General features: G+C 35.2%; 1 protein-coding gene across 5 annotated transcripts in view; it reads right to left on the bottom strand.

Moving 5' to 3' along the window:
* The window catches only part of LOC148623153 (uncharacterized), a 46254-nt gene that overhangs the window by 20110 nt on the left and 12311 nt on the right, over positions 1 to 13833 (bottom strand). For 4 of the 5 annotated variants that reach the window (XM_088573730.1, XM_088573733.1, XM_088573732.1 and 1 more), the window contains exons 15-20: positions 8205 to 8323; positions 7646 to 7698; positions 6973 to 7058; positions 6712 to 6807; positions 6309 to 6487; positions 5431 to 5479 (exon numbers count right to left, since the gene is read on the bottom strand). In XM_088573730.1, the coding sequence (XP_088429856.1) occupies positions 5431 to 5479; positions 6309 to 6487; positions 6712 to 6807; positions 6973 to 7058; positions 7646 to 7698; positions 8205 to 8323 (582 nt within the window). Of the gene's footprint in view, positions 1 to 1459; positions 3896 to 4097; positions 5480 to 6308; positions 6488 to 6711; positions 6808 to 6972; positions 7059 to 7645; positions 7699 to 8204; positions 8324 to 13833 lie in introns of those variants that run through there. The other variant, XR_015920793.1, reaches the window with a different exon arrangement.

Below are 13833 nucleotides of genomic sequence, written 5' to 3'. Positions count from 1 at the left end.
ATATAATTAATGCATTGGAATAAAAAAAAATATGATTCCAAATACATGTATAGTTAATGGTAGCCACTTCAAAACTGATTAATAAATAGTAAATTTCGAACTGATATCGGGAATGGTAGCAAGCGATCCGATTGGACTATTCCGTCTTTCGGCCAAAAATCCACCTTAGACCATGATAATGTACAATGTCCTGCTAAACTTCAGTTACAACTCTACAATGGTGGCGTAAATAAATATATGTCTATTTAATAATTAATAAATAAGCCATCCCCATTCAACAGTATAGGTTATAACACATTCACTGTACAAATATAATGTATAAGATGTCATGAGACCGTGCTAAGACTGTCCTACAGTTTGTGTGGCCGTCATGTCAAAATAGCGTTATTTTCATCTAGATTTCTTTCTAGACACTTCTAACATGATTCTCACAACTAGTTAGATACTACTAACAAGTATCTAGATACTTTGCATAACTATCTAGATGCTTCATACAAGTATCTAGATACATAAAAACTCCTCACGAGTATCTAGATACTTCGCAAAGCATCTAGATGCTTCTCACAACTATCTAGATACTTCTCACCAGTATCTAGATGCTTGTGAGAAGTATCTAAATAGTTGTGCGATGTATCTACATGCTTTTAAGAAGCATCAAGATACTTATGAGAAGGATCTAGATGCTTTTGCGAAGAATCTAGATGCTTTTGAGGAGCTTCCAGATGCTTGTGAGAATTATCTAAATAGTTGTGAGAAGCATTTAGATGCTTTTGCGAAGTATCTAGAAAATTGTGAGAAACATCTAGATGCTTTTGCGAAGTATTCAGATACTTTTGAGAAACATCTAGATAGTTGGGAGAAGCATCTAGATGCTTTTGCGAACTACCTAGATACTCGTGAGGAGTTTTTATGTATCTAGATACTTGTAAGTAGTATATAGATACTTGTATGAAGCATCTAGATAGTTATACGAACTTGTCAATAGTATCTAGATAGTTGTTAGAAGTATCTAGACAGAAAATACCATCTAGATGAAAATAACGCTATTTTGACATGAACGGCCACTCATACTACCGTTTGCCCTAGAATACGTCTGTAACGACAAATCTTAGTATAACCACTGGTTCATCTGTATTTGCAAATTATATGAACCATTGTGTAAATTGCATAGATTAGCATCGAACAATTTTGACGAGTTTAATAAGTTGGATACTCCTTATGAGTAAACCTAGAATTAGCAACATCAATGAACATTTCATCCAAAGCTACTAAATTGTTAAAAAACACATTCAAGTTGGATTTCTACATTAACAAGCATTTAACAAATAAAAAATATATCTTTTTTCAAATTACAAATGCCAATCTTTCATACAACTAGAAAGTTTAATCAAATTCGTAATTATTATAGAATAAATGGATATACAGACAAAAGCGGCATACAAAATCCTAAATGCACCTATAAGAAAGCAAAAGACTTTATTCAAGGTTACAATTATTACAAATCGACGATACTAATCTACCATTATACATTGATATGTGTACTTGGGCAGTTACAATAAAAGAAAACTACCATTAATCAGTTATAAGTGGATATCAAGTCATTTCAAAGACTTCTACCGTTCCTCTTCTATTTGAACACAACATAAATGAACCCGTCTCATGGCAATAGTCAACCGCTGTGGGATACATCAGTCCGTCACGGTGAGTCAGGATTATCTCGTGGTATTTACCGTCAGCTGCCACCGCAATCAAGTTCTTAGAATTGTATCCAGTCACAAGGACAAATTCGTCTCTGATTGCTGTGATGTCACAAGGATATTTAAGGTTATCATTTTGGAAACGGAAGACTTTATTCCCACTCATGTCAATACAGTTCACAGTCTTGCGGATAAAGTCGGTATAGTAGATGTTACCGAATGCTGCGACCACATACCGAACGCCGCTGACGTCAGCTTTGATAGTCGCCGCAATGGTTCCCATCCTGTCGAGTATAAGGAAGCCGATTTTATCAGAAACGACGACAATTCTTCCATCCATTGCTGATATACCACTACAAGAGTTGCTTACCTTTATTTGATGCACGAGTGTAAACTTCTTAGTTTCCATAATTACGATCTCTTTTTTGTCAGGTATGGTTAGAGCGACTTTATCTGGATCTAGGGTGCAGATATCCCAGGGGCACGAGTAGAATGTGATCTTATCTAGCATCGATCCTTTTTGACTCAATACGATCAAACACTTATTGTTATGGTCCAGCAGTACAACGCGATTGTCGGGAAGAATTGTACCGCCACGGATAAAGTTAAAATTCCCTCCTTTTTCGACTGAGAAACACTGCTTTGATTTAAGAACGATTTTGCTTGGCATTGTTGTTACAACTGCCGGATCTGGCTGCTTTATTTTATTCTTTTCATTTTGTTCAAACTTAATATCTGAAGAAAGAGGCATCGCCTTGACATTACTTCTAACAATGCCAAACTTGTCAACTTTCAGTGGCAGATCCATGAAGTTTGTAACCACGAACTCCAAACTAACGAGATTAAACTGGCCTTCAAACATTTTGAGTTGTTTCATTTCCTGTTCTTGTTTATCCTTTAACTCTCGAGTTCCAAGGAAAACTTGATACTGTGAGGCGTAGTTCTGCATCATTTTGATATCTCTCTGCATACTACCGAGGGACAGCTGTCGTTCGGCAAGGGCGTCATTTTGTCGCTTTATTTCTTTAAGGTTTTTAGCGTATACCTCTGCTAGTTCGTCCAGAGACCTCTGCTGCATTGCATCAAAGTGCTTCACTAAATCATCCCTAAACTTTCTTATTTCCTTTTCGATCGTGGAACGTTGGAGTTCCAACTCACGTAGGTTGCGAGTCCTTTGTGTTTGAAGTTTTTCAACCATTTGAGACCACGTTTTGAACTTCTCACTTATTAGTTTCAGGTCAGTGAAGCTCAATGACTTCTGAGCTGCTTCGTCAATGGTCAAAACGTCTTGACAAAACTTGTGTGTTGAAGTTACGCATTGTGCACATATAGCAGCATCGTGTTCAGAGCAAACAAACTCATACCTTTTGTGCTTATGGAACCCACACTGTTCCTTGACTTGCATAGTAAAGGGCATTTCATCATTTTCAGAAATTCTTATCAGTTTGTGAGTTTTTGACATGCGCAGTGATTTATGGTGTTCAGTACACGACTCACACAGGGCTTCATTGCAGTCACGGCACCAATAGAAAGCCTCGTGGTAAGTATCCTGGTTTTCACAAGGTGTACAAGTCAATCCTTCAAAGTCTTTTGTTGGTTCCCGGACTGATAAATCAATGGAAACACTGGGGCTCGCCGCAGGAGTAGTAACTGAAGACCGGCTCCTAGTACTCGCACGGGAACTTGTATAGCTCTGAATAGGAGACAACTGTATTTTACCTGTAGACATGTTTTGACTTCTTGGTGTAAATGTAGTCTTAGTTTGCAAAGGTTTTGCTGAAAATTTTTTGTCCGGTGATTTCCTTATGGTATTCGTTGGTGGGGTTTTAGGAGTCACTGGGGTCTTTGGTGTTTGTTTCGCCTTTTTAGAACCCGTGGACACTTTGGAATGACTTCGAGGAATTGGGGATGTTTTTCTCTGTATAGGAGTGGTTGAACTTCTTTCAGTCCCTTGAATAAGGTAAGGTGATGACTTTCCCTTCCTTTCCGGCTCTTGTGACTGTTCTTGAAGTGTCCGTTCCTCTGCTTGTTTCTTTAGTTTGATTATTTCATGGACGACATCTGGAGTTTTCTCTACATCTTCGCCTTCTCTTGGTAGTGATTCAAACGACAAAACTCTTTGTTGTTTTTCCTCCACTGGTTTCAGGTCGGGTGACGGAAAACTAATGACCTGTTCTCCTCCATCCGCCATCCTTCACCTAATAATGAATGAATGGATCGTAATGATTCCAAAATAATAAGACATGTACTTAAAGTAAGTAAATCAAAATAATTAATCATATTCCAGTACCCATTTAAGATTTCCTATGCATTGCGTGTTTTTAAAGTATCTCTCAACGAAATTTTTTTTTAAACGAGAAATTTATTTTATCTCTGACTGTAGTAGCAATAAAATCTTACGTCGTTCTAGATCCTATTCCTTCTGGTATAGTTATTGAGGCCTTCAATATGTTGAACAACCACTTGTTTTAACAGTTTTCTGGTTGGATAACCCTCTTTAAAAGTAAAATACCTATAACACAAAAGTCAATAGGAATCACTGGTGTCGTTAACTTTCCATTGTTGTTTTGGGTGGGTCTATAGCTAACGCTTGATATGCAATTTAACACAGTGACCTAGATTGAAATGCTATATTTTAAGACTAAATAATCTAATATTTTGTCATAATGTTGGATATATCCTCTCCCAAAACAGCCCATGGCTGTGTGGACGGCTCGACAGAATAAAAACTTTCTTCATATTAAATTCAGTTACAACGAAAAGCAGACGGTCTCAATTTTTTTTTCATAAATCTGCACCCTTCATTTAGTAACCTAGAAAAATATGTTCAAGAATCTAGTTTACAATTAATTCGTAACGAAAAAAGGGTTTGACTGAATAAACACATAATTTAAAGAAATATAAACTACTTTTCAAAAGCCCGTTCTGCACCGACAGTAGCTTATCAAAAAAATACATCGCCACCTTAATATAGCTCAACAGACCTCATATTAGCTTCTTTTATTATTCTCATAAACGTAACCGTTGAGTTAGCGCCATGGTAACGCCATGTATACATCAATCAAACTGGATCACCACACCATCATGAACGTATCCGTTCATAGCGCCATGTATAAATTAATCAAACCGGTTCACCACAACATCATGAACGTAATCGTTGATAGCGCCATGTATACATCAATCAAACTGGATCACCACACCATCATCATGAACGTATCCGTTGATAGCGCCATGTATGCATCAATCAAACTGGATCACCACAACATCATGGAAGTATCCGTTGATAGCGCCATGTATACATCAATCAAACTGGATTACCACAACATCATGAACGTATCCGTTGATAGTGCCATGTATACATCAATCAAACTGGAACACCACACCATCATGAACGTATCCGTTCATAGCGCCATGTATAAATTAATCAAACTGGATCATCACAACATCATGATATACAGATAACCAAATCAAATATATGTGCTTGGACATAACATACAAATACTCACCGATCATCCCCCCAAAAAAAACCAAACAAACAAACAAAAAAAAACAAAAAAAAAAAACATTACAACAATTCTACTTTTGCTACTTTGTATGTTTTACTTTGCTTATTTTATGTTCTTTGTTGTGTGTGTCTGTTTTCCATGTCTGGTCTTTGTCCTATGATTATATTATTTTGATTCCTGCTGAAATCTGGGTTCCCTTGACAACTCTTTTACATGCACAAACTTACCGATAGCCACCCCTGGATCGCTGTTCATCACCTGGTAAATTTCTGCACCCTGAAATACATCAGAAAATTTGAAATACTATTGCAGTATAGTCATCTAACAAACTTGTATAAAAATAAAACATTTTTGAACAGCAGACTTTATAAAAGTCAGACATGAGGTGATTCATGCACAGATTAAAAACCCACTAAATTCCTTATTAAGAATCAAGATCAGATACTGACCACACAACCACGCTGAGCATTCAGTTGTTGCACTTTTGAGACAAAAAAATTAGAATATGTAGGAAATTGACACTTCTTAATTTGGTTGCTTCATAAAACGCAGATTTGAACAGAAAGGACTATGATATTTAAGTAAAAATACAGTACATATAGACCGAAAAAAATGGCTTTTTTCGGCGGGTTTTCTAAAGCATGAATTACCTCTACCACAGGCAGTCTGAATTTTATATTGAATGGTACTTCTAAATTATCGATCAATTAAACAATCATTGGAGACCATAATTTATAGTAAACATTTTTTCAACCGAAAAATCTCTTAAGACATAAGAAAAAATATCGAAGACCCCTTTTTGTTAAGCATGTAGTTAAAGCCAAATATAAATATATAAAAGTAATCAAATTTCAAGATAAATATAATTACTATTTCTGTTGAAATACATGTACTTACTAATACGAAAGCCCATTGAGCTCATTTTCGTTATTACGTGAAAGTTTTGCGTAATTAAGAGAAATTTCTTTTTTGCCAACAAATAATGAGCTCAAAGAGCTTTCAAAAATACTGTATTAGCGAAAGGTATTAGTGTCGATAAAATATGCACAAATCTTTGTGGTAGTGATGAGAACACCATAAGCTTTATGAACGTTAAAACACTTACGCCGTGTAAAATGATCCATTTGGGATCAATCTGTGAATCTCCGACAGGATCCAAGATCACGGTTTTATACGACCGGAAGTCAGTTGCGTATACTTCTGCATTGTATGGACATACATCTCGATCATCGGGATAACCGTCTCCGTCACTGTCAAATTGACAGTCATCTCCAAAACCATCCCCTGTAATTTTATAATTCCAAATCAATTAATGACCTTCTGCTGATAAAAAGTACAAAGTATTTTATTGAACCAATCATGGGCCCACTGGGACAATGACAAAACAGCATTTATGATTCAATATAGGTACATGTATAAAATAGTCTCATACAATAAAAGATAATTATAGACGATTACTTATCATAATTACATACCATCAGTGTCTGTTTGGTTCTATAATTACATACCGTCTGTGTCTGTCTGGTTCGGATTGAACACAAGAGGACAGTTATCAAGCAGATCTGGAATAGCATCGTTGTCGTCATCATGGTCACAATCATCACCTGGTAAAATAATTAAAAATCAAATGTTTGATAATGTACAGAATTTAGGCTGGATATATGTTCGGAAATTAGAACGATCAACGATTATCGCTTGAAAAACGAGTAAAATTAAATACAAAACAGACAGGAAAGATACCTATGAAACTTTATAATATGATAACAGACCTATTCCATCATGGTCAGTGTCCAGCTGGTCAGCATTGGATTGATCCAGGCAATTGTCAATATCATCCTGAACCCCATCTCTGTCTCTGAAAAAATCGCAACAGGGTTAATGATACTAGTAACTTCAAAGTTCAAAAAGAATAACTTTTTGGCAACAAAGATACGCAATGTAAAAAGGTGATACCAAGGACTAGATGTAGACACAACAGGCAACGATATATGCTACAATAAAAATAAAAATCATGTCTAAATGAAATAGATTAATCTAAATTAGGTAACAGCATCAAACGAGCGATAATACAACACAGACATTTCACAATTATAAAACAGGCATTAATCAAAGTATGAATCGTGGGTAACCATTTGTTAAATAAAAAGATCAATTTTATTTCGATACTGAAAACCATGAAAAAGACTAGCCACGGAGGCACCTCAAATGGTTGTTAACTGAAATAAAGACAGGAGCTAAAAAAGGGTAAGCAACGCAGGTTGAATAAAAAAATAATACCAGAGTATACCAGAGATAGTTTAAAACAAGCTAGTAACTGGTTAATAAATACTGGTTTCATTAAGTGAGTAGAACAGTGTTTTATTAAAGTCATGTCAAACCACTTTGTTTTTTTACTATTTGATATCGATCACACACCAAACATAGCAAGAAATAACAACATACTCATCGACGTTTGTGTCACATTCGTCTCCAATATCATCACTATCATCGTCAAACTGAAAACCAGAAAAAAACTTCATTGTTTAAAGTGACATTAACAAAAATTTCTTATATTGTCACATGTATTTATTGGTATATTTCTGCTATTCGTGTATTAATCATGATATTTATTTGAAAATAATGTTACTATAAACAATGGTACACCAATAATTTCGAGTGGCGCATAAAAGATAAGATTCGAAACTGAATACAACAGAAGACAAGGTATATAAAAATCAGAACAGAGTTCCAACGAAGGGAAAAAGGTTACACCACTAAAAAAACAAAAAAAAAAAACAAAACAAAAACAAAACAAAACAAAACAAAAAAAAAAAAACAATAAACAAAAAATAACAAGCATTGTTTAATAAATGCCGATTCTCATCTGTTGGATTTAGATACAACGAGACAATTCTCACCTGTTGGAACTTAGGTACACCAAGACAATTCTCACCTGTTGAATTTAGATACACCAAGACAATTCTCACCTGTTGGAAATTAGGTACACCAAGACAATTCTCACCTGTTGGAAATTAGGTACACCAAGACAATTGTCACACACATCACCTACACCGTCACTGTCTTCATCGTTTTGGTCAGGGTTAAACGTCTTCTCGCAGTTATCATACTCGTTAGGGATCCCTAAAAAAAAAAACAAAAGAAACCAAATATATCCTCCATATCATCAGTCTCATTAGGTCTCCTTACAAATGAATCAAAGAATTCCTCACTGTATTGATATTTGTTGTCGAATTCTTATAGCATCCGCTATATAGATGACGTGTTATCTTTAAACAATCCTAATTTCGGGGATTTGATACATCACATCTACCCCCAAAGAACTTGAGATAAAGGATACTACAGACACTGTGAGGTCAGCCTCATATCTTGACCTACACTTAGAAATCGATGGTACAGGAAAACTATTGACCAAACTTTACGACAAACGTGATGACTTCATTCAGAATTGTCAACTTTCCTTTCATCTGTGGCAACATCCCTTCAGCACCTGCGTATTGATTGTTCATATCATAGCTCATACGTTATGCCAGAGCTTGCCGAAAAGACTTTTTGTATCGCGCTAGAATTCTAACATAGGCTTCTGGAACAGGGTTATGTTGCTACAAGATTGAAGTCATCACTACATAAGTTTTATGGTCGTCATCATGAACTCGTGGATCGCTATGGTGTATCCGTCTGCGCCATGAAAACTGATTTGTTCAACATGTCATAGTTTTCCTTTCCTCTGTCGTCTACCCCGGACTTGACTTTTTATGCGCAACTCGGCGGGTGTTTCTAAAAGCAGAAAAGCAGAGGACGCTTACCCTACCGGTGCACCTGGTCCATGCTCCCAGGTTTTAGTAGAGTCCGAGTTGCTCATTTGCTTTTGTTACTTTGTTTGTACGACTTAAGTTACTTTATGTTCTTTGTTGTGTATGTCTGATTTCCATGTCTGGTCTTTGTCCCTGGATTATATTATTTTGATTACCGCTATAGCCTTGGTTCCCTTGATTACTTTCTTAAAAACTAAAAACAACAACCGCACAGTCATGATACCCGCTGTAAATTCTTTGAAATGAAACAAACAAACATAAAATCAGTAGTCATAACCACGGGGATCCATATTTCATACTCGTTAGGTATTTCTATAATGATTCAAGGATTTCATTACAGTAAAGACTTATAAGGTATCACTGTAAGTACAACGAAGGTCTGTAAACAAACTCGTAAGATATTTTGACAATTGAACAAAGATCCCATTTCAGTTATCATACTTGTGAGAGATCTCACCACAGTTTCATAGTTATAAAATATCTCATCACAGTTATCATAGTTGTAAGAGATCTCATCGATGTCCATTCTTGTGAGATATCTCACCATAATTATCATATTCTCATCGCAGTTATCATACATGTGAGATAACTCATCACAGTTATCACACTTGGAAGAAATATCATCACAGTCATCATACTTGTGAGATAACTCATCAGAGTTATCATACTTGGAAGAGATCTCATCACAGTTAATATACTTGTAAAAGATCAGTTATCATTTTTGTGAGATATCTCACCACGATTATCATAGTTGGGAGAGATCTCATCGAATTACCATTTCTTGTGAGTAATCACGGGAACCAAGATTCCAGAGTAAATCAAAAGAATGTTATCCAAGGACAATGACCAGGCAGGGAAAACAAACTCACAACAAAGAATATAAAATAACCAAAATGATACGTACGAAGTAACAATAACGGACTCCGCTAAAAACTGGGAGCATGAACCAGGTGCACCGATAGAATTATTGTCCTCTGCTTTTCAAGAAACACCCGCCGAGTTGTCCATAAAAAGTCAAGTCCGGGGTAGACGAAAGAGGAAGAGAAAACTATGACACGTTGAACAAATCATGGTGCAGATGGATAAACCTAACAACCCACAAGTTCATGGTGACGACCATAAAACTGAAGTGATGACTTGTAAGAAGACTAGCGCGGTACAAAAAGTCTGCGTAGTTACGGCAAGCTCTGGCATAAGGTATATACGTATGAGTTTTGATATGAAAACACCATACGCAGGTGCTGAAGGGAGGGGTGTTGCTACAGTTGAAAGGAACGTTGACAATACGGAATGAAAAGTCATCGCGTTTGTCGTATAGTTTGGTCAATAGTTTTCTTTTCCATCGATCTCAAAGTGTAGGTCAAAATATGAGGCTGACTTGACAGTGCCTCTAATAATCTTTATCTCAATTTCTTTGTGGTAGATGCGATGTATAAAATCCCCGAAACTATGGTTGTTTAACGATAATACGTCATTTATAGAGTGACAAATGTTATTAAGATATCTGGCCAAATGATGTTCCTTCCTTTTGGTCAGATCGGCTATATAGTCAGCCTAATAAGAGTGAAGAAATAGGTCAGTGAGTAAAGGAGCACAATTTGCTCCCATTGAAATGCCGACCGTTTGCTGAAAAACGCATCCACCATACTGAACAAATGTTTTCGATAAAAAAAATCAAGCATTTTGAAAACATGTTCTTCGGTTATTTTTAAGATGATTTGGAATATTTTTTTTAACAAAGTATGAGGAATCGCCGCCATGTACTACATATCTGTATCTAAGTGTAAAGTCTTTTCTTGAGTAAAAACCGGTGTACAATGTTTTCGAGTCGGATTTTAACTGAGTATGGGGAATAGAAGTATAAAGGGTTGAAAAAAAACATAGGTTTTAATGCTATTGTATTCTGATAATAATCTTGAATTGAGTTATCATACTTGTAAGATATATCATCGAGTAAACATTCTGTGAGATATCTCATCACAGTTAACATACACGTGAGATAACTCGTCACAGTTATCATACTGGTAAGAAATCTCATCAATTATCGTACTTATAAGATATCTCACCACAGTTCACATACTTGTGAGATATCTCACCACAGTTCACATACTTATAAGATATCTCACCACAGTTATCATACTTATAAGATATCTCACCACATTTATCATACTTATAAGATATCTCACCACAGTTCACATATTTGTGAGATATCTCACCACAGTTCACATACTTGTGAGATATGTGTTCACAGTTATCATTTCAAATTTTAATTCAAACTACAGTAATCGTACTTGTAAAATATTTCATCATAGTTACCATTCTTGCGGGATATCTCATCAAATTATCATATTCTCATCACAGATATCATAGTTTTTAATGTACTGTATTCTGATACAAATCTTAAATATGAAATTCCGAAAATTCCCTTTTTTATGAAAAACTCATTATTGTCACATTGGAACTAAAAAGTACGCGTCTGAAATGAGAAGATATGTTGGATACATCGATAATTAAAGCAATTGTACTCAACATGTCTATTTTACACCGTTTATATGCCAAAAATTAACATTTTAGTTCATGTTAAGGTATTTTTTTAGGGATAGGGATGGCAATTTTTCACCTAACTAGACTTGAAAAAGTTCAAATATTCATTACTTGGGATCATTTGGAAGCTAAGACACTGTATTAATGTACTAAATCACACAAAGCTTGTTTAAACTACGGTACTCTAAACAAAAATACAAAAACGGGTGATATAGAAGAAATTCTGAAATTCTGAAATTTCATTTTCTACGATTTTACAGTAATTGTAACCTAAAAAAGGAACTCTAAGCGCATGAATTGGCCAGATATGTTAGGTACATCATTATCTTAATTATGAATGCCTAAAATATGAGTTCTACAGTGTCAGTATGCTGTGAATGATAATTCTGTTTGTTGCTGAGACCAGTTTTAATTTCTAGGGGTAAGGGTAATATTTTTAACATTTTTTTAAAAAAAATATCTAAAAATTAACTTTTTGTGGTTTATTATAATATAGAACTTTAAATCATCTATTGAATGACACCAGATTTGAGACTTTTTAGTTGAGCAATAACCTGAAGAGTCGAATTTATGTGACTTTTTACGGAAAAATCGAAAATCCCATTTTTCACTTTTTTTTCTCGATAAATTCTGACTACGGAAATCGACAAAATTCATCAAAAGACACCCAGAAGTATTAATTGTGATAATACTAAACAGAAATTATCAAATAAGCCATTTTTTACTGAAGGATTAAATACTCTAGGGGTTTTGACATGGATAACTATGTCAATTTAAGCGATTTTTCCGTGGGGTAGGGGTACATTTTTCTTCCATTTTACCCCAAAACCCTAAGTTTTATCCCAATTGTAAAGCGGAGACATTGGGCTACTTGATGATACCTGTATATGTTTGGTTTGTTTGCACATGCTGTTCCAAGAAAACGTAGACGCTCGAAAAATTGTCACAAAAATATTGCTCGTCACCAAAAAAGCATGCCTTACAAATGCACGGTTAAAATACATGATCATTATATAGAAGGTATGGCTCTGACCTGATAGACCAATAGGAAAAGTCTCATAACGCAAAAATTAAAATGTGTTCACAAAAATTAAAAGAAAGTTTAATTACATTAAAAGAAATAAAAATAACCTCAAAATTTCATTAAAACTGGTGTAAGTGTTTTTGAGTTATTGCCCGAAAATAGGGGAGCATCCATTTCGGATGAATAAATGAAAAAAATCATGAAAATCGAACAGGAGCTAACATAAAATGGTAGAATCGATTCACCAAAGTTTATTTTAATTGCAGGAAATATTTTGAGTTATTTGGCTTCGTATACGTATTTTAAAAGATGGGCTGACGAATGGCAATGGTGGGCTGCATGCGTCTTTGGGCGCACACAAATCAACTTGTTAGATACAAGGGACAAACATGGAAATTATTGTGAATTCAAGTACACCTTGTGGTGATTTGGGCAATAAAAACCAAATTTACTTTAATCTCATACATTTTAAAATAACTGATATAACACCTCAAACTTTAAGAACAGGTGTAACAAATACCCAAAGCTTGAAGCCAAGAATGACATTAGTGAACAGTTACATAACATGTTGATTTAGAAGGAATGGTTATCAACTTGGAAAATAATACCGTTAATTAATGGTTTTAACATCTTTTGTCTAACACTGGAACGTATTGAATTGTATGCACGCGAAACCACCTCCAGTACAATTGTTTATGTACGGTAACAACTGTAAATATTGCTACAGTGTCATACAGACTGGTTTACATTGCTACAGTGTCATACAGACTGATTTACATTGCTACAGTGTCATACAGACTGATTTACATTGCTACAGCGTCATACAGACTGATTTACATTGTAAGAACTGACACCAAATATTTCAGGAATTGAGGTACAGCATGTATTCCTTCGCTGACAACGTCTATCCATACTGTAGTTCTTTTCACCAAGTAATTTAATTCATTTTAACAAATGATTAAAATTAAAATATTTACAAATGCGCCAGTAAACGAGACAAAGTCGACCTGCAATGAATAATTACTTCATGGTTAATTTAAGGTACTTGAGTCTTCCACATATTTACCGAGCGAGCGCAGTATAACGAGGACAACGACACATTATTTGTTCCATCTTTTTGATGCTTAAGTGTTATATATATTATCGATACCGTATATTTCATTTGTCTTGCTCCCAACTAAATATAGCATTGTTTGAGCATACCGTCATAATCTGTACCTGCATGGGATGTCTCTGTCTGTAACCATCTG

The sequence above is a fragment of the Perna viridis genome, chromosome 3 (assembly GCF_037379345.1).
Source record: "Perna viridis isolate PV_CMFRI_1.1 ecotype Kerala chromosome 3, ASM3737934v1, whole genome shotgun sequence".
Taxonomy (NCBI): Eukaryota; Metazoa; Mollusca; class Bivalvia; order Mytilida; family Mytilidae; genus Perna; species Perna viridis.
The sequence above is the reverse complement of the archived record's forward strand: the minus strand, read 5'-3'. Positions and strand labels throughout refer to the sequence as shown.